This window comes from Nerophis ophidion, linkage group LG16 (genome assembly GCF_033978795.1).
Source record: "Nerophis ophidion isolate RoL-2023_Sa linkage group LG16, RoL_Noph_v1.0, whole genome shotgun sequence".
Classification (NCBI taxonomy): Eukaryota; Metazoa; Chordata; class Actinopteri; order Syngnathiformes; family Syngnathidae; genus Nerophis; species Nerophis ophidion.
In genome coordinates, this window is record NC_084626.1 from 13,954,431 (window position 1) to 13,976,034 (window position 21,604).

General features: G+C 39.3%; 1 protein-coding gene and 1 long non-coding RNA gene across 2 annotated transcripts; one reads left to right on the plus strand and one right to left on the minus strand.

Moving 5' to 3' along the window:
* Nucleotides 1-1,432: 1,432 nt before the first annotated feature.
* LOC133534981 (uncharacterized) lies at nt 1,433-3,741 on the minus strand. The gene is made up of 2 exons (XR_009802115.1): nt 2,947-3,741; nt 1,433-1,565 (listed from the first exon to the last, which is right to left on the minus strand). It is a non-coding gene; the product is annotated as an uncharacterized LOC133534981 (long non-coding RNA).
* Nucleotides 3,742-4,644: 903 nt separating this feature from the next.
* LOC133534972 (myosin heavy chain, fast skeletal muscle-like) lies at nt 4,645-17,947 on the plus strand. The gene is made up of 40 exons (XM_061874340.1): nt 4,645-4,804; nt 4,973-5,188; nt 6,638-6,781; nt 6,850-7,006; nt 7,143-7,170; nt 7,257-7,368; nt 7,448-7,540; nt 8,933-8,996; nt 9,074-9,172; nt 9,266-9,369; nt 10,447-10,585; nt 10,677-10,795; nt 10,895-11,044; nt 11,147-11,317; nt 11,386-11,692; nt 11,812-11,882; nt 11,948-12,035; nt 12,169-12,286; nt 12,357-12,480; nt 12,554-12,690; nt 12,765-13,020; nt 13,103-13,345; nt 13,427-13,603; nt 13,683-13,828; nt 13,945-14,035; nt 14,114-14,503; nt 14,611-14,737; nt 14,814-14,932; nt 15,008-15,204; nt 15,265-15,448; nt 15,526-15,691; nt 15,939-16,063; nt 16,152-16,460; nt 16,533-16,736; nt 16,807-16,932; nt 17,001-17,171; nt 17,256-17,360; nt 17,441-17,536; nt 17,620-17,751; nt 17,832-17,947. The coding sequence occupies exons 2-40, from the start codon at nt 4,985-4,987 to the stop codon at nt 17,850-17,852; spliced, it is 5,814 nt and encodes a 1,937-aa protein (XP_061730324.1). The 5' UTR covers nt 4,645-4,804; nt 4,973-4,984; the 3' UTR covers nt 17,853-17,947.
* Nucleotides 17,948-21,604: the final 3,657 nt, after the last annotated feature.

Sequence of the window (21,604 nt, forward strand, 5' to 3'; positions counted from 1 at the left end):
TGCGTTAGTTGCATTTTTGTTGCATTCTCACTTTATTGCAAAATATGTTGATCGAGAAGGGGTGTGACGGTCATATGTTGCCAATATTCAGTATTTTATCGTTCATAGTTAATATTGTATATCCCACATTCTTTATTTTCATGTACATTCTCGGTGTCTCATCTAGTAAAAAAAGGTAAAGCTGAATTCCTTTTTTAAGATGGTCTGTCATAACATTTTTTAGCATTCAATCAGACATTGTGAGATTTTGTATTAGTGTTCCTAAAAATAAATATAGCGGCCCCTAGACAAAGTTTTTTACCAAAATTTGGCCGTCGGAGTCAAAATAATTGACCAGGCCTGGCATAGAGGTTAAGGTAAAAGAGCTGGTATAGTCAGAACCAATTGCATGATTAATCTAAGTGTGCTCATCATTAATGCAATATATTTTTGGAATTAATCACATGAGTTAACTTACTAATGTTAATTTTCACAGCCCTAATAAATACATACATACATACATACATACATACATACATAAATACATACATATATACACTCACACACACACATATATATATATATATATATATATATATATATATATATATATATATATATATATATATCAGTGTTTCCCACAGGTCAGGCATCTATTTGTGGTGGTGTGGTCGGGCGGCAGGGGGGGTGGCAGTGGCGGCGGCGGCAGTGGCGGCAGCGGCGATGACCGAGAAGAACGCGGAGTTGGAATAAAATTACGACACTTTATGTACATATTTACATACATATTTATATAATATTTACATATTCATATAATATGTAACTACAAGCTCCATTCACAGACAGAGTCCCATTGCTTTTATGAGTGGTCAAGCGAGTCAAAAGCCGAAAAAAAATAAAAATAAAAAAAATTAAAAAAACATTTTTTATTTGTTTTATTTGTGGCGGCCGTAATTCTTTCGTGGCGGGCCGCCACAAATAAATGAATGTGTGGGAAACCCTGTATATATATATATAACATGACCTTTTGTCTTTGCGGGGTGCTAGACTTTACACAAAAAGAAGCATGAACTTAAGGTAGTGTACTACAAATAATATGGATCAGTCCCAAAATTAGTTGCTCCTTATCTGACATTCACTGAAACTCATGTTTTGAATTGTGTTGCTAGCAAGCCAACTAACTAATGACAGCAATTACATAATGTCCTTGCAATTAAATGAAGTGGCATATTTTTTAAATTTGAAATAGTGGACTCTGCTCTAAGTGACACCACTTCCTGAGCAGGCCTGGCATATGTAAAGTTGAAGTTTAAGGCTCAATGTTAAGATAAAGTGCTGCTAAGTACGGCACGGAGCATTCTAGAGGAAATACATTTCAACATTTCGGTATTGGGGGAAAAATAATGATGAAATGTCTGCTGACAATTAGAAAATAGAGTCAAGACTCAAAATGTAAAAATATTTATGTTTAATTATTGAGAAATTCAGCATGTAGTAAGAAAATCATATACATCAAACTGTACAGCTCACTGTCTTCAGACCAAAAGGTTTTTCGGGATGGACTCCAGCAGCCCTTCATGGCCTCACTAGGATGAAAATAGACAAGAAAAATGTACATGATCCAATAATCTTAGAATATAATAGGTATTAAGTGGCAATAAATGAATGTGTGTGACTGCTACTGTAAGTACACAGTCACTCTTGAGTGTTAAGGTGCTATGTTGTGGCACCACAGCATTTTGATAACAGAAGCTGGTAACATTAGAACCATGTTTGCACTTGACGCCCCGCTGGTGTTTATAAAGATGCCACTGACCCGCAACCAAAAGTCTCCCACACACACTCACAGAACCTTTTTTACAGAGTTATAGTAAGTGACAGAGGGCAAACCAAAGAACCTGTGAGTGTGTTTCATTCTTTCGAAAAAGTAAAAATATTTCTATTGCCAGACTATGCATACAGGATAATGTGTGTGATTTTAAACAAGCTGGTCACACTATGAGGCCAGTTGTCATCTAAATCAAGCCAGCAGCTTCCCAAGTATCCAGCAAGACCACACCTCCTCACCCCTTAAGCTCCCGTCTTTTCACACACTAATCCCAAGGGTTTCACCGCAAGATGGGCATCCTCTAGCCAGGGTCAACATCTAACAATAAACTCCTTTAAAATATGATATATTCTTATACAGGGCTGCCCCTCCCTATGTATAAATCACACGCTGTCCAAAACGGGACCCCAATTTGCATGAATGAGTTCATGTAACATGTCAATTAATGAATGTCAGGGCGCTTCATATAACATTTTACCATAAACGTATTCCTAGACCGTCACTGGTAAGAGTGTAATGGCAAATTTCCCCAAGTATTTCCATTGTTCCCTATGATGGGCAGCGTTCTAGGCTAGTTTGAATACCGGTCAAAGGTTTATGTTTCATTTGTTAAATTTGTTATTTTGCAGAAAATTTATAATTATTGAATAGTTTATTTCCAAATAATGCCTTGAATTAAATTTAAGTTTGCTTAAAAAAGTATGACAATCTTACACAAATAAAAAAAATTGTGATGGGGTGGCCTCAAAATAAAATTCTGTTTAGTGCCCCAATTGAGCAAAGGCAGCCCTATTCTTGAACATAGACACATTCATTATGATTTTTTTTTAGTGACGTATGGTAGTTTTGATGGCAAAAATAATCAACATTTGTTAAGGACACTTTACAAATGCAACAAACGGTCTGGTATGTTTATTATTTTTTATGTATCTTTTTATAACATTTGTACTCAAAACTATCCAAAAGAGTGCACATTAATGCTACACACATGCTCTAAGATTAACTTTGCATAAACTTCCTTTTGGATGACCACGCTAACTGAGAACACTGCCAAGACAACATTACACGTTTGACTTTAACATTAGAAAATGCCAAATACTGTGCTCTCCAAACAATTTGGGTTCTTTGTCACCACTCACCTTGGTTAGCTCTCCTTAATGCAGTTGTTGCTCCTTGTAAATGAAGAAACTGTCAGAGGAAGATCAAAAGGACATAAAAACACAATAAGCCTTCTGGGCATGAGGCTCTGGCTTGGACATCAACACCGGCCTGCTGCTATATTTGAGTTTTGCCCTAATAAGACGCAAGATTTCAGAGTGGCTATCGTGTGACACATTTATTGGAGACAGAAGCTCAGGTTATCTTCTGGGTAACCCCTTTAGAATTTCCTCTTCTTTTTCACTGCTGTAAGTTGATCTGCTTTCCAATGGCATCGGTCCCTAGTGTGTGCAAGCACTTCTCAATTGTGCTGGCCGTGTGCCACATTCTTGGCAAAAACCCTTGGCTTACTTGTGCCACCTGTGTCGGCCTTGCCTCTCTCATCAGACGTGTGTCATGAAGACAGAAACGCACAAAACGCCCCTCTCTTCAAGAAAGTGCAGCTGTGCAGCTGTACAGCATCACTCAGAGAGACACATTTAGGGATCGTCTATCAGAAGAAGAAGAAACAAGAATAGCTGCTGGCACTGTTGTGAGAAATAATCCCTTGGCTATCTCCCCCTTTCCGTAAAGCTCAACGGTCCTGACTTCATTTTTTTTTAATTATTTCTGACTTGTACGGATTCTGAAACAGTATAGCAGTGATACTTATAAACTCCTCCGATGCATACCAAGGTACCATTTTAGTATTATACAGAGGCATCGCTCACGCCTTTGGCCTGTCTGCAACTGCTAACTTAGCCTTAAGTAAAAGCTGAACATGCTTCATACATAGCCTCCCGAGAGCCATACATTTGTGTTTTGCAAAACAGGGCTTTTATTTTCTCCAAAATGTGTAACTCTGACAAAAGGAACACACTGCAGACCGGGGTGGTTCTCAGGAGCATATATTCATGCAGATACAACACCTCCCCCCAACTATGCTAATTTTACATCTTGTACAGCAGGGATTCTCAAACTGTGGTACATGTTCCACAGGGGCTCAATCTGGTGGGGCGCAAAAAAAAAAAAAAATGTCATTGAAGTACAGTGTTTTATTTTCCTATATTCAAACACAGTGTTACTCTTCAAGTAGTGTGTAATGTTACAGTGACCAAAAATAATAAATATATTTGTTAAATAAAACATCTGCCTTTTTTTAATGAATACTCAGGCCTACTACCCTACTGTATTTTAATATTGGTCATTATGCTGGCTCTTGGAGAGCCAGGTATTTGGTGAAAAAAGCTTGGGAACCACTTTTGTACACCATTTGCATCTATTTTCAATTAACAAGTGCTATGTGTTACATTGTCGGCTCATCTGAACAAGACAAAAAAAGACAACACCACAGTACTGTTTCTGCAAAGAGTTGCATCTCTTGAGATAAATCCAAACCCTCTTAGGGAGCCAACAAGAAAGATATATATCTAGTATTTCATATGCAAGCAAGATTCAAGAACTACTCCTCAAGTAGCAAGGCAAGCAACATGCCCAAATAGAGCAAGATACAAGCAATGGGATCAGATCACAATGTATAAAAAGGCAGAGCAAGCATCCATCTGGGACAGACACCCATCAAAGGTAGGTTGCTCAGAAGCTAAGCTCCATCATTATGGTTGAAGAGGCTGTGTAAAAATGGTTCATTTGTGCCAAAACCCTAATTCAGTTAAGCGGAGAAGGATTAAATATTTATTAAAGTTCCAATACTTTAAATAGTGGGCATTTGCATTTTCATCCACCTAAGTAACATGAAAAAAGGGTATGTGAGCCTTACTGTGTACTTGTTGTTGTATTTATTTTTAGTCTACGGCCTGCCTTGAGCTGTCCTGAATTCCTGCATAGCTGTTGTCCTCAAAGGTAATGTCATTATCGAATTACTAATAATATGCTATGAAATATTTCCTATTTAGTTAAGCCAAGGCTTATCTAGGTGTCCTGCAAAAATAAAAGATGCAATCTATCTTTACTCCTGAGTTAATACAAACAAATTGTTATGAAAAGTTTTTTTCTGTTTTTTGCCTGTAGTAAAGAGTCATCATGGGTGATCCAGAAATGGAGTGTTTTGGCCCGGCGGCCATTTACCTGCGGAAGCCAGAGCGAGAGAGAATCGAGGCTCAAAACACTCCTTTTGACGCAAAGACCGCGTACTTCGTGACTGAGCCCGCCGAGATGTACCTCAAGGGCAAACTGATAAAGAAGGAAGGTGGTAAAGCCACCGTGGAAACGCTCGTTGGAGCAAAGGTAAGAGTGATATCGTATGATTTCGAGGAATAGTAGTAAAGAGGCTAATCAATTATGGGATTTCTAATCTACAGTCCAACACCTGACTCAAATACAAATAAAACAAAGATGCTTCATTATTGTAAAATCACTTTATATTGGGTAACACTTTGCTTAAAAGTAGTGCAGTTAAATGATTTTTTAGAAAAATCTGATTAATCACACGGACGGATACTCACTCAGCCACGTAGAGAGCTAGTGGGCAGCCTAAGACGGTGTCGGCTCACCTGGTTGCTTTATTGGGTCTCGTCCTAACCTTCGCCATGTTAAGATTGTGTTTCTGTTTTATTATTTGTCTAAGCATGGAACAATTATGTATGCACAATATATATTATTTATTACTATTTTTTGGAAATATTTTACTTTTGTAGCTTTATGTACAGCTAGCTGAAGTGGCAGTGAGCTCTGTGCGCTTTATGTCCTCCTTTGTGTTCTTTCATGCTTCCCTCTCATTTTCAGGTGTTTTTGCCTTTTGGTTTAAACCCTTTCTGGACTGAGCAACGAGGGGAAGCACTTTTGTGACGTTTGCGCTACTTTTAATAGTTTTTTGTGGACTTTTAGATTCTATATTGCAACAACATAATTTCTCCATTGTGGGATAAACAAAAGTCTATCTTATTCTATCCCATCTTATCCTAATCACCACACGGTGTTGGGTTAAAGGGGCACACAAAATAAATTGCGTTATTAATCTGCGTTTATACATGATTAATGCAATATTTCTATGATTAATCGCACATGATAATGCGTTACTACCTGTGACATATTTACTTAAAAGTTGTCTCTGTTAAAATTAAAAATGTACCCGCCCTATTGTCTATTACAGTCAAGGAGAATTACATTTTTTTTTCATTTAGTAGCACCGGTTCTACTAGTTAAAAAGCTAAGCGCACCAGCACTGTAAAAGCCCACTAATACAGTTGTGTTAATGTTGTATTTTTATGTCAGAGTTTAACAGTCAAGGAGGATGAAATCTTCCCCATGAATCCACCAAAGTATTGATATTTGAATATTTACGAATTATTTGCATAACCTCGTAATTAATTACATTTATTAAAGAGTAATTTAGTAATTAGTCATTCAATTACTTTTTGGTAAAGTAACGAATAACGTAATTTTCATGTCCTATAATAATGTGTACCTATAAAAACACCATTCTTAAAGGTCAATTATGATGGCATTGTGTTTATATGTATGAGTGCGCATGTGTACCATGTTTGAGTGTTAATAATGAAATTGTGATATTTAGGATTTCTTATTGCTACAAAAAACGTTTTGTGCCACACAAAAAAATTCTGTGTTACTAATTTTTTTCATTTAGTAGAACCGTGCTAATATTTAAAAAGCTAAGCGTACAGCACAGTAAAAGCCAACTAATACAGTTGCGTTAATGTTGTATTTCTATATCAGACTCTGACAGTCAAGGAGGACGAAATCTTCCCCATGAATCCACCAAAGTATGACAAGATTGAGGACATGGCCATGATGACCCACCTCAGCGAGCCTTCTGTGCTGTATAACCTCAAAGAGCGCTATGCAGCATGGATGATCTACGTGAGTCCTGCTCAAAAAAGACACAAGTGTTTAACTTCTGTCATCTAACATACCGCGTGCTTTTCCAGACCTACTCTGGGTTGTTCTGCGTCACTGTGAACCCTTACAAGTGGCTCCCAGTGTACGACGCAAAGGTCGTTTCGGGATACAGAGGCAAAAAGAGGATTGAGGCTCCACCCCACATCTTCTCCATCTCTGACAACGCCTATCAGTTCATGCTCCAAGGTATCGATCCATGTTATCCATTTCCATCCATTTTCTACCGCTTATTCCCTTTCGGGGTGCAATGTTGAATTGTTATTTTGGGGTCAATGAACATAGCAGCTGTATAAACTGTTGTAAACCTTTTTGATATTTACAGATAAAGAAAACCAGTCCATCCTGATTACGTAAGTGCATACAATTGTACACGTTTGTCTATATTGCAACCACTGTAACAATCCTAAATTGCCTGTGCCTACATTGTATACACCAGTGGAGAATCCGGTGCAGGAAAGACTGTGAACACCAAACGTGTCATCCAGTACTTTGCGACAATCGCAGTGGCTGGAGGAAAGAAAACGGAGCAAGCTGCCAGCAAAATGCAGGTAAAGAGTGTCTGAATAAAAGTTACTATGACAAATGCAATCAGACGGAAATACGAATTTTGTGTGACTTCTTCTCCAGGGTTCACTGGAGGATCAAATCATTGCAGCTAATCCATTGCTGGAAGCTTATGGTAACGCCAAGACTGTGAGGAATGACAATTCTTCACGATTTGTAAGTTTTTTTCTTTTTTTCTTTTACTGATATCTTAGCCGATTGTCATGGGTACCAATTATTAACCAGATCAACAAAAAAAAAAAAAATAGATTAATGTTGGCTCAGCTATGTGCAATGATGGAATGTAATATTGTGCAAATAATGTAGTGGGGGACTGCCAAAACAACTTTTTGACTTCCAGTACAATATTGATATAGGAGCCTTGCGTATTAGCCGATACCAATATTTCTCATTTACAATATCAGCATGAAACATAAATACTTGTATTATTTTGTATTTTGGAATGTTAGAAATGGCTTGATCAAGTGGCATACTCATGGAAAAATACTAACTTATTTATTATTAACTGTTTGGAATGGACGTATGTTGTCTCTAAGTTGAATTGGAGTGGTAATTGGTTTCATGGCGACTCCTAGTGGCCTCAATAATGTATCATTTCATTTTTATAAACTTAGTTCATGTTAGAGTAGGTTGAATCATGCAGACATGTTTGTTACTGGATACTTTCTAATACATTTCTTCCCTGGATACTTTGTATCTTTTAGTATGATGCAATTATAATGATCTGATACTTGTTTATATTGACAAAGGTCAAATCTTGTTAAAATAAATCCATTTATTACGTATATCTAGCTTGTGTGCTTAACTTGTGTAGCTGTTGGCTCCTGGAGGCCTAAAGCATGGGCTATAGGCTTTACCTTTTGTAAATGACTTGAATAAAATAGAAGAAAATACCAACCTTGTAAGCTTATTAGAGGACATTTTGATGTAACTGGCTGTCCAACTTTTCACATGCAAACTTGAGGCCGGACTGCTTTATCTGCGATTTTAGATGCTAGCCGGTAATTCGATAGTAGCTTTTTGCTGATATCAGCCTAATATCATTATAAGAGGCACATGTGCGTCTAATACTTTTTAAAAAACTTTATTGCCAACCGTAACAGGCCAATATCACTTTTCAGTTTGAACACTGCACACACATTTCACAATAGCACTCTGCACACCAGCAACACATCACTTCCTCATTATCCGCCCATTACCATTATGGCAAGTAAAGTGCATTGACAAACCTCAGAATTCTGAACAGTGATATTACAATACAAGCACATTCTCTGTGTGTTGTATTACTGCTGCTTTTGCTACAATATACATTTTTCACATAATTATTCTGTTCAAATTCTGTGTCACAAAATTCTGTTGAATTAAACAAACATTGTTTTTTTTTTAATCAAAATGTGTCTGTTGTCCGTTTTGTAAATACCGGTTCAAGCACTGTTTTAAAAGTACCGATTCACCACTGGTATAGGTTAAAATGTTAACAGTACCCATTCCTAATGATAAAACAATTCTAACTGACTAGCCATATAATTTGAATGTGCTTCTTCATAGGGTAAATTCATTAGAATTCACTTTGGAACCACTGGAAAGCTGGCTTCAGCTGATATCGAAACATGTAAGCTTTCTTCTGTGGTATTAAGTTGATTTATGTGCTTCAGAGAATGATTCTCTTCTTCCACATAATCCATACAGATCTTCTGGAGAAGTCCCGTGTCACTTTCCAGCTGTCTGCTGAGAGGAGCTACCACATCTTCTACCAGCTCATGACAGGCCACAAACCTGACCTAATTGGTGGGGAATACTCCATAGTTTTGATATTACAAGTAAAAGTGTTGAGCCTATTCCTGCATACATGTTATATGCTAACATACACAACTCTTGCAGAGGCACTCCTGATCACCAAAAATCCATATGACTTCCCAATGATCAGTCAAGGTGAAATCACTGTGAAGAGTATCGATGACATTGAAGAATTCATCGCAACTGATGTGAGTATTACAGTTCAGTTTATTCCTACATCACATTTGTGTTTTTTAAGGTTTATCTTCAACAATCCGGTGCATTAGCTCTGTGGGAAGGTTATATTTATATTTAGGGCAATAAAATAAAAAATTAATAGAAACATAAATAAATAAATAATATTTCTTAATTGAGCTGTGTTAGAAATGTCTTTTCTGTATGATTCCAATCTTTTTTTTTCTTTTTTAACATTTTCTTAAGTACAAATGGCTGAATTTGCTTAATCCTTCAATCAAAAACCTGAGATGATGAATTTAATCTCTACTTAAGTGTGCAGGCAAGTTTACCCTCTTAGCACATTGTGCCTATTACTGAGTGCACAGCACTTAACTGAATACAGGGTAAAAACCTATGATGAGGCCGCCAGGAAGATTTCTTCTCTGTTTATTGGCAATTGAGCAAAGGGCTGTTTCTGTCAACACGTCCGCTACATAATGTTTGGTTTGCAGAAACATTTAGATCATGATTTAGTGTAATGTATTTATTGTAAGTGTCACATCAACATTATTGCTAATTTGGCAAAAAAAAATACAGTGTCATCAAACAGAAAGGGGCGCAGTTTCTCTCCTCCACCATAAAGAGCATACATGAGCGAGTAGGTGCTCGACGCTATTATCTTTATGCAATGAAGCACAGCTCCGGTGGGCGGCAACTTGGTGAAAAACAATAGCTCGCATTGCGGCTGGCAGACTTTTACAATTAAAATAAAAATGACAACTGCTTCATGGAGAAGAATACGCGCATGCACTTCTTTAATAAATAAAAGAAATAGCACAAATGCTCTGTAGTTTTATTTGTTCTATTAAATTGTATTAAGAAGCATTAGAAAACTACATTTACTGAAGGAACCTTTGTTAACATCGATTAGAACACAAGAATTACAATTTTGAAAAAATGTCCGATTATTCTCATATGAAATTATTAGTAGACCACAATCACTGTTGAATAATTTCCACTCCACATTTATCAGAAAGTGATGCAAAACTACTCTGAGAGGTATTGCAGCTTGTGTTTGAATTTTAAATACTACATGTTGTGCATTGCAGACTGCCATTGACATCCTGGGATTCACCGGGGAAGAAAAGCATGCCATCTTTAAGCTAACTGGAGCTGTGATGCATCATGGCAACATGAAGTTCAAGCAGAAGCAAAGAGAGGAGCAGGCTGAGCCTGATGGCACAGAGGGTATGAATTTCAAGCCTTTTAAAAGAAGTACAATCTCTACACGGTCTTTTCATGAACATGATTTGAAAATATTACTGTCTTTCACTCTTAGTGGCTGATAAAATCGCTTACCTCCTGGGTCTGAACTCTGCCGACTTGCTCAAAGCCCTGTGCTATCCCAGAGTGAAAGTTGGGAATGAATTTGTGACAAAAGGCCAGACTGTGGCACAGGTATGTGATGTTGACCAAAATCTTTAAAAATACACTTGAAATAACACATCCGATAAAAATTATCACATTTATTCATGTTTGCACTCCTTATCATTTAAGGTTCACAATTCTGTCATGGCTCTCAGCAAATCAGTCTATGAGAAAATGTTCTTGTGGATGGTGGTCAGGATCAATGAGATGCTGGACACCAAGCAGTCCCGAAGCTTCTACATTGGTGTGCTGGATATTGCTGGATTTGAGATTTTTGACGTAAGCACGCTTCACTTGTTGTACACATCAGAAAAGATTAGTACAATAGTTTAAAATAAAGGTATGGACAAGTGTATATCCAACATTTTCTTTATTTGCCAGTTCAACAGCTTGGAGCAGCTCTGCATCAACTTCACCAATGAGAAACTGCAACAGTTTTTCAACCACCACATGTTTGTCCTGGAGCAAGAAGAGTACAAGAAAGAAGGAATCGAATGGGAGTTCATTGACTTTGGCATGGACTTGGCTGCCTGCATTGAGCTTATTGAGAAGGTATATAAGACAACTTGTATTATTGTAGATAAGAAAATAAACAACATAATGCTAACATGTCATTACAGCCAATGGGCATCTTCTCCATCCTTGAAGAGGAGTGCATGTTCCCCAAGGCTTCAGACACAACCTTCAAGAACAAACTATATGACCAACATCTTGGCAAAAGTGCCCCCTTCCAGAAGCCAAAGCCAGCCAAAGGCAAAGCTGAGGCTCACTTTGCCCTTGTTCACTACGCTGGTACTGTTGACTACAATGTCAATGGCTGGCTGGACAAGAACAAGGACCCCCTGAACGACTCAGTTGTGCAGCTCTACCAGAAATCCTCAGTCAAGCTGCTAGCCCTCCTCTACGCCGCACATGGCGGACCTGAAGGTGAGGTCATATTTAAATGGATTCTCACTCCTTTTTACAGTGCGCTAGTTGACTTGTATGAAACTGGTGTCAGAGATGAAGCCTCAAATTAAAACGTACCATCTTGAAAAACATTACAGCAGAGGGTGGCGGCAAAAAGGCTGGCAAGAAGAAGGGTGGCTCATTTCAGACTGTGTCTGCTCTTTTCAGGGTAAGCATCACTACAATCACTTAATGTCATTTGATTGTAACTACATTTTCTTTTCCATTTTTCAGGAGAATTTAGGCAAGCTGATGACCAACTTAAGAAGCACCCATCCTCATTTTGTGCGTTGTTTGATTCCAAACGAATCCAAGACCCCAGGTACTAACTCTTAACACTATGTACTCTAATGTTTTGTACCTCTCAATATGATATACTATATAAGGACCATGATAACAAAAATATATATCGTAATACAGCTTCACATTTCCAATTGAATATAATTTCTTTTCAGGTCTGATGGAGAACTTCTTGGTCATTCACCAGCTGAGATGTAACGGTGTGCTGGAGGGCATCAGGATTTGCAGGAAGGGATTTCCCAGCAGAATCCTCTATGGTGACTTCAAGCAGAGGTAATGACTTTGGCAACACAATTCTTACACATTCATGTCAGCAATTACTAATCAACATCTGTTCTGTTAGATACAAAGTATTGAATGCCAGTGTCATTCCTGAGGGACAATTCATTGACAACAAGAAGGCTTCAGAGAAACTCTTGGGCTCCATTGATGTTGACCAGAGCCAGTACAAGTTTGGACACACAAAGGTAATTTTTTGGGCTGGAATTGCTGCGTGAATGAAACCTCAACCTTATTTCCTGCACAATGACTATTCTTCAGGTGTTCTTCAAAGCCGGCCTGCTGGGTACTCTGGAGGAAATGCGAGATGAAAAACTGGCTATCCTCGTGACCATGACTCAGGCTCTCTGCAGAGGTTACGTCATGAGGAAGGAATTTGTCAAAATGATGGAGAGGAGGTACAAGATATTAGGACTGAGATTAGCCTGGATACATTAAAAATATGTTTCCATTTATTGTCTGGTGTTTTCAGGGAGGCCATTTACTCCATCCAGTACAACATCCGCTCATTCACAAATGTCAAATCATGGCCATGGATGAAGCTGTACTTCAAGATCAAGCCTCTGCTGAAGAGTGCAGAGACTGAAAAAGAGATGGCTAACATGAAAGAAGACTTTGAGAAAACCAAGGAGGATCTCAGCAAGGCTTTAGCCAAGAAGAAGGAACTAGAGGAGAAGATGGTGTCTATTCTGCAGGAGAAGAATGACTTGCAGCTGCAGATTCAGTCTGTAAGTAAAACATTTTTTTTTAAATAAAACATTACTCTCTATTTATTTGTATTGATTGTATATCATTGTTCTGTAACTACAGGACAGTGAAACCCTTGCTGATTCTGAGGAAAGGTGTGAGGGGCTCATCAAAGCCAAAATTCAGCTGGAGGCAAAAGTCAAGGAGGCATGTGAGAGGCTGGAGGATGAGGAGGAGGTGAATGGTGAGCTGACGGCGAAGAAGAGGAAGCTGGAGGATGAGTGCTCTGAACTGAAGAAAGACATCGATGACATGGAGCTTACTCTGGCTAAAGTAGAGAAGGAGAAACATGCCACTGAGAACAAGGTGAAAAGATTCGCAACTATTTGAGACCTAACCATGGATTCAAAACACTGTGTTCACTTTAATGATCTTCCTTGCGCGCAGGTCAAAAATCTGACAGAGGAGATGGCCACTCTTGATGAGAGCATCGCCAAGTTGTCCAAAGAGAAGAAAGCCCTCCAAGAGGCCCATCAGCAGACCCTGGATGATCTGCAAGCAGAGGAAGACAAAGTCAACACTCTGACCAAGGCCAAGATCAAGCTGGAACAGCAAGTGGATGATGTACGTTGTGACAGACCGTACATGTACTTACCTAGAATACTATACTAAAAGTAACAATACTCATCATTGTTGAAAACAGCTTGAAGGATCCCTGGAGCAAGAAAAGAAACTTCGCATGGATCTTGAACGATCAAAGAGGAAGCTGGAAGGCGATCTGAAGTTGGCTCATGAAACCATCATGGATCTCGAGAACGACAAGCAGCAGTCTGATGAGAAAATCAAGAAGTATGTGAATCTAGGGGTTAAATAGAACAAATAAAGAGTGAAAGCAACTGATTATGACCCTTTAACCTTTTTTATATCTAGTTCAAAATGACTAATCTAGTTGTATCTTTACACAGGAAGGACTTTGAGTCGAGTCAGCTCCTCAGCAGGATTGAGGATGAACAGTCATTGAGTGCTCAGCATCAGAAGAAGATCAAAGAACTTCAGGTTGGTTCACAGACAGTCACCTAAGTATTCTGACATCAATCCACGTCCTGTTCATTCTCTGCTACCCGCAAATAACAGGCTCGTATTGAGGAGCTGGAGGAGGAGATTGAAGCTGAACGTGCCGCTCGCGCCAAGGTTGAGAAGCAGAGGTCTGATCTCTCCAGGGAACTCGAAGAGATCAGCGAGCGTCTCGAAGAGGCCGGTGGGGCCACCGCTGTTCAGATCGAGATGAACAAGAAGCGTGAGGCCGAGTTCCAGAAGATGCGTCGTGACCTGGAAGAGTCCACCCTGCAGCACGAATCCACCGCTGCAGCTCTCCGCAAGAAGCAGGCTGACAGCGTGGCAGAACTTGGCGAGCAGATTGACAACCTTCAGCGTGTCAAGCAGAAGCTGGAGAAGGAGAAGAGTGAATACAAGATGGAGATTGACGACCTCAGCAGCAACATGGAGAACATCTCCAAGTCAAAGGTGAAGCCAAACTGCTGATGGGCAACATAGTCAAGTACTTATGTTGTACTAATATTTGATGGGTAATGATGCCTCAAATTGACATTTTCCCGGTTAAATGTCATCAGACTAATCTGGAGAAAATGTGCCGCACACTTGAGGATCAACTGAGTGAATTTAAGTCCAAAAATGAAGAACATGTGCGACAGCTCAATGATGTCGGCCTCCATAGAGCACGATTGCAAACAGAACATGGTGAGAAGCAACTTTCCTAGTATGCTTAAGCATGTTTTCTTCAAGGATATGAATCAAACTATTTTTGTCTTTTCAGGTGAAATCAGTCGCCAGCTGGAGGAAAAAGAGGCCTTGATCTCTCAACTGACCAGGAGCAAGCAGGCTAACATCCAACAGATTGATGAGTTTAAGAGGCACCTTGAGGAGGAAGTTAAAGTATGTCAACATTTTTAAAGCAAAATTTATCGCTGAATTTCAGTAAAGTGACAACCAAATGGTCTTCTTTCAAAGTCCAAGAACGCCCTGGCCCACGCCGTCCAGTCCTCCCGTCATGACTGTGACTTGCTCAGAGAGCAGTATGAGGAGGAACAAGAGGCCAAGGCTGAGCTGCAACGAGCACTGTCCAAGGCCAACAGCGAGGTTGCTCAGTGGAGAACCAAATATGAGACTGACGCCATTCAGCGCACTGAGGAGCTTGAGGAGGCAAAGTAAGGCTTGATGGCTTCATCTGTGTTCTTACAACATATACTAAACTAAGCTCTTCACAGGAAAAAGCTTGCCCAGCGTCTCCAGGATGCAGAGGAAAGCATTGAGGCAGTGAACGCCAAGTGTGCTTCACTGGAAAAGACCAAGCAGAGACTCCACAGTGAAGTGGAAGATCTGATGATCGACGTGGAGAGAGCCAACGCTCTGGCTGCATCCCTTGACAAGAAGCAGAGGAACTTTGACAAGGTCAGCTTCAAACATGGGCGTATATTTGGCACTGCCAAATGAAGTTATGACTCTGAATGTCTTTCTGATGTGTTCAGGTTCTTGCTGAGTGGAAGCAGAAGTATGAGGAGAGCCAGGCAGAACTGGAAGGCGCTCTGAAGGAGGCCCGCTCACTCAGCACTGAGATGTTTAAGATGAAGAACTCCTATGAAGAGGCTCTGGACCACCTGGAGACCCTGAAGAGGGAGAACAAGAACCTGCAACGTAGGCAGAAACATTGCTTACCAGTCAATAAATGTGCCATCACATTATATATTATTAGTGTTCTAGTTCTATATGGCACACTTGATAAGGTTAGGAGTATGAGCCACCTTGTGGACTCTTTACAAAGTCACAGTCATTTGAAGGAGCAATATTTAGCATCCTTTGTAATATTATTTGAAGTCCAGCAGAATCTTTAACAGCCACAGAGCCGAATGCATATTTCAACCCCTGAAATGTTTTATTACAGAGGAGGTCTCGGACTTAACTGAGCAAATCAGTCAGACTGGAAAGACCATCCATGAATTGGAGAAAAGCAAAAAGATTGTGGAAATCGAGAAGTCTGAACTTCAGACTTCCCTTGAGGAGGCAGAGGTTTGTTTCCACATGAGTATCAAGCATGATAGCAAAGATTTCAGGAGACACGTGACAAAAAAGTCCTTACTCGCCTGTGTTTCTCAAGGCCGCCCTGGAGCACGAGGAGTCGAAGATTCTTCGCGTTCAGCTTGAACTGACCCAGGTCAAGAGTGAGGTGGACAGGAAGCTCGCGGAGAAGGACGAGGAGATGGAGCAAATCAAGAGGAACAGTCAGCGCGTGATCGAGTCCATGCAGAGCACTTTGGATGCAGAGATCAGGAGCAGGAACGATGCCCTGAGAATTAAGAAGAAGATGGAGGGAGACCTGAATGAGATGGAGATTCAGCTCAGCCATGCCAACCGACAGGCAGCTGAAGCCCAGAAACAACTGAGGAACGTTCAGGGACAACTCAAGGTACTGACATCCTTTTTCTTTTCAAAAGTAGACAAGACAGAATTCGTGATGTTTATCTATGGACTCATTTAGGATGCTCAACTGCACCTTGACGACGCTCTAAGAGGTCAGGAAGAAATGAGAGAGCAGGTTGCCATGGTGGAGCGCAGAAACACCCTGATGCTCGCCGAGATTGAGGAGCTGAGATCTTCTCTGGAGCAGACAGAAAGAAGCCGCAAAGTGGCTGAAGCTGAGCTGATTGATGCCAGTGAGCGTGTGACACTGCTGCACTCTCAGGTACTACAGCCAACGTGCAAACAAGGAAAGGCCCCGTAAACTGACTGTTTTGCCATTACATCGTATTTAGAACACCAGCCTTATCAACACCAAGAAGAAGCTGGAGGCTGACCTCGTCCAGATCCAGGGTGAAGTAGAGGATTCTGTGCAGGAAGCAAGAAACGCTGAAGAAAAGGCCAAGAAGGCCATCACTGATGTGAGTCCTACCTCATACTGTCATTAATCCCAAAGGCTATTTTCACACTCATGGCTTTTGTCTTGCAGGCTGCCATGATGGCAGAGGAGCTGAAGAAGGAGCAGGACACCAGCGCTCATTTGGAGAGGATGAAGAAGAACCTGGAGGTGACAGTCAAAGATCTGCAGCACCGCCTGGATGAGGCTGAGACTCTGGCCTTGAAGGGAGGAAAGAAGCAGATCCAGAAACTGGAGACTAGGGTAGGTTTTCATGATGAATAAAACAATTCCGGCCTTGAGGTTTTTTCTTTAACGAGATTAAAAAATGTTTTCGCTCACGCAAAGATTCGTGAATTGGAGAATGAGGTCGATGCCGAGCAGAGGCGTGGCGCTGAGGCCATCAAGGGAGTGCGCAAATATGAGAGAAGAGTTAAGGAGCTCTCCTACCAGGTAACATAAACAGCACCAAAAAAAATGCAAATATTATTTAGAAAAAAGAATGGTTTTATATTAGATGTGTTTTACACCAGGCTGAGGAGGACAGGAAAAATAATACCAGACTTCAGGATCTGGTGGACAAGCTCCAGTTGAAGGTTAAGGCCTACAAGAGGCAGTCTGAGGAGTCTGTAAGTATTAGAGAGGATTTCAATGAAATTTGCAAATCATGCAAGTCAGCAGATGACTGACTGCACTGTGGCTTCCAATACAGGAGGAGCAAGCCAACACTCACCTGACCAGGTACAGGAAGGTGCAGCATGAGATGGAGGAGGCTCAGGAGCGTGCTGACATCGCAGAGTCCCAGGTCAACAAGCTGAGGGTCAGAAGCCGGGAACTTGTAAAGGTACGATAGTGAGGATGGTGTTTTGTCAAAATAAAAATGTGATAATCTGACCTGTGTATTTTTCTTCCCTGTCATTGCAGACCAAGGAAGCAGAAGAATAAGCAGATGGTTGGTCAGCGCTGTGTATCAACAGAAACATATAATATGATTATCTTGTTTGTTCACTTCCAGAATCAATAAAAGGTAGTTTGCCCAAGCCACCTTGTCACACTCCCATTCTTACGCCTCACGAGTTACAGCCATAAATCACAACAAAGAATTTTAAGATACTCTAAAACAATAGCTCTCCCAAATATTTTGTTGCACTTATTCATAGTCTGAAAAAACACATCTTTCTTTTTGAGGATTCTAAAGACCATGGTCTCAAAAGGTCCTGCTAAAACTTTGTTAAAAACAGTTTGAACTTTAACAAAAATCTCAGAGATGAGTGTCATGTTATCCACTAAGAAATTATCTTTCAACATAATCCTTTTTTATTATTCGTTTCCAACAGCAGAATATTAAAGTGTCATGATTATTTAGCACTGGACTAAGAGTAATTGTGAATTGTACCAATGACCTTAGAGTTTATTAAAAGTTAAAGTACCACTGATAGTCACACACACAATAGTTGGGGTGAAATTACTCTCTGCTTTTGACCCATCCCCTTGTTCCGCCCACTCGGAAGTGAGGAGAGCAGTGAGCAGCAGGGGTGGCCGCGCTCGGGAATCATTTTGGTGATTTAACCAACCAATTCCAACCCTTGATGCTGAATGCTAAGCAGGGAAGCAACGGGTCTCATTTTTTTAGTCTTTGGTATTCACTTAAAAACATAACATTAGTTTGTAAATAGCTCTACACAGATTTGTATGTTACTTAAAATCAAGAAGCAAACAGGAGTGTCTTTTTGCTGCACTTTTGCATTTAGCTAGCAATACGCATGCGCAGTAAAAGTCAACCAATCAACGCAGCGTATGCTACTTCCCGTTAGCATGGACTCAAAAGTCATAAAATTCCAGACGTGTTCAGCACCTAAAGCTCGCAACGTGTACAATCTAATATTTCTGTCCTCGCTTATCATTAATTCAGTATCCAGCAAGAGTGCTTTGTTTATTGCGATTACTAGTTCCAAAAGCAATTGCGCATGCGCAGTAAATCTTAACCAATCTGCGACAGCGTCAACGCTTTATGGCACTTCCTGTTTACACCAGGGCCCAAATCATACATATATATATATATATATATATATATATATATATATATATATATATTTTTTTTTTTAAACCTTTATTTTTAACATGCAATATAAAATCAAGAAATAATAAAAATCTAAACAGGTACAGAAACAGTACAAAACAGCGCCAGGGGGTTGTAAACTCAATAAAGTAACTAATATAGAATACAATATACATATATATACATGTATATTAGGGATGTCCCGATCCAGGTTTTTGTTCTTCCGATCCGATACAAATGTTGTTTTTGCACTTCCAATCCGATACCGATCCTGTCAGATACTGGCCTATCCGAGCTTGTATTGAAGTTTAAAGTTATTTAGCCTACTTAGTTGTCAGATTCATGTTGAAAAGGGTTTTAGTACTCTTGATAACAACTAGCCAGCTGAATTAGGTGAGTTTGAATAATACACAATGGTTGGTAACAAGAAACTGACCTGTTTATTATATAAACAAAAAATAGACACAATTATACATGACAAACAGAAAAGGCATCATTAAACAGTAAAAAAGTGAACAGTATAAAGTGCAAATAATGCTTTAAACATTATTAAAAAAAGCAAAACACTCAAACAACCCAAGTAAGATAAAATGTCTATAACTCAGCATCAATACTTGCTCTTGAACAAGTGTAAACTTTAAAAAAATATATATATCTACACACTTCAATTGTTTGCCCCAGTCAGGGGGGGCAAACAATTGAAGTCCGAGCATATTAGGGAGATTCTTTCTAACAAAGACAAGCACTTCAAAATGCTCAGGTGTCAGCCTGCTCCTGTGTTCATCAATGATGAGTGCTAAAAAGCCTCTCACTCTCAAGAGTCATTAAAATGTCTGACAACTTTACCACCACACTTGACTTTATCGTGGCATGTTTTGCACTCCACCTCTTCATAATCCCACACAGCTGACATTTTTACTGTAACTTTAAATTCACATGGCCATCTTAACGATTAGGACACAGACCTGTGGATATGTTGAAGGTGTGCTGGAGAATGCGGAACGGAAATTAGGGAGCAGCAGAAAAGTGGAATGTATTATTTAAATCGGTGTGTTGGAAAATACAGACCGGTATTTTGTATGTGTATATATATATATATAGTTCCGTAAATAATCCAAATTTGGAACACAGCATCATAGTTTTGACAGATTTTTGGTTGTTAGAGGTAGAATTATTTTTTAAAGCGCCCAAATCATAATATTTGAGCAGTTCTCACCATTTCAGGCGATCAAGTTCAATATTTACATTTAATTCAATTTAACAAAAGGACCATGAGGTAACACGCTTACTTCTATAAATAGATCGGCCTATGTCAGCAGCACCAGTAAACCGTACAAAATAGTTGCATTAATTTTAAGCATAATCCGTATAAAAAAAACATGTACTAAATAAAAGATTTTGACAGCACAGTAAGGTTTCTCCTTGACAGCAAAACATCTGGAGCTCACCGTCTATCACTACCATTAAGTCACATTTAAAGGCAATATTATTCGACGAGGTAATGACAATAGTCTGAGCCATACTGCAAACATGTGCTGTTACGGTTTTATGCCACTAGAGGTCGCCATTGCAATGCTGCTCTTTTTTATTGTCAGCAGAGTTGGACAATACTGCATACTGTGCTATCGGTCCAATACCAAGCAAGTTACCAGTATCGGCTAATATTATTATTAAACGCTTTTTAAATTTTTCTTTCAGTATTATTTTTTTTTACCGCGATTATAATCAGAATACAGTGAAAAACAAGGATTTTTAGGCATACAAAAATACATTTTAATTTAACTCTATATTGGACAGATTAAATTATATCATCACACCAATGCAAGTTCCTTTTATTACATAAAACGTTTAAGCAAAATCAGGTCGATACTGTAAAATAATTCAACAAGACGAAATTTACGCAACTATACAAATCATATTCTTGTGTTTTGTATTTGTATTTGTTAACTTGAAATGTTAATGCACCAAAAGTATAACATGTATTTGAACATCGTTACAAGAATAGCATGCACGGCACGGATTTACATAGGCACCGATCCCGTGGGTGCTTTTCATCCATGATAGATAAAATAATTTTAAAGATTGAATGTTGTCATAAATCAGGGGTCGGCGACCCAAAATGTTGAAAGAGCCATATTGGACCAAAAATACAAAAACAAATCCGTCTGGAGCTGCAAAAAAAATAAAAGCTATATTACATAGAGATAGTGTCATGAGATATAAATTTAATTAAGAGGACTTAAAGGAAACTAAATGAGCTGAAATATAGCTACAAATGAGGCATAATGATGCAATATGTACATACAGCTAGCCTAAATAGCATGTTAGCATCGAATAGCTTGCAGTCATGCAGTGACCAAATATGTCTGTTTAGCACTCCACACAAGTCAATAACATCAACAAAACTCACCTTTGTGCATTAATGGACAACGTTATAAGTTTGGTGGACAAAATGAGACATAAAACAAGTGGCATAAAACACGTCCTCAAAAGTCGGAGAAAGTTATAAATGTAAACAAACTACGGTGAGTTCATGGACCGCCAAAATTAGTAGGACAAAACGGCGCTCGCCAAATACTCGAATCAGTGAAGCACGTTTAATACAAACAGTGTGCTTTATAGCAATTAGGATGGTTTG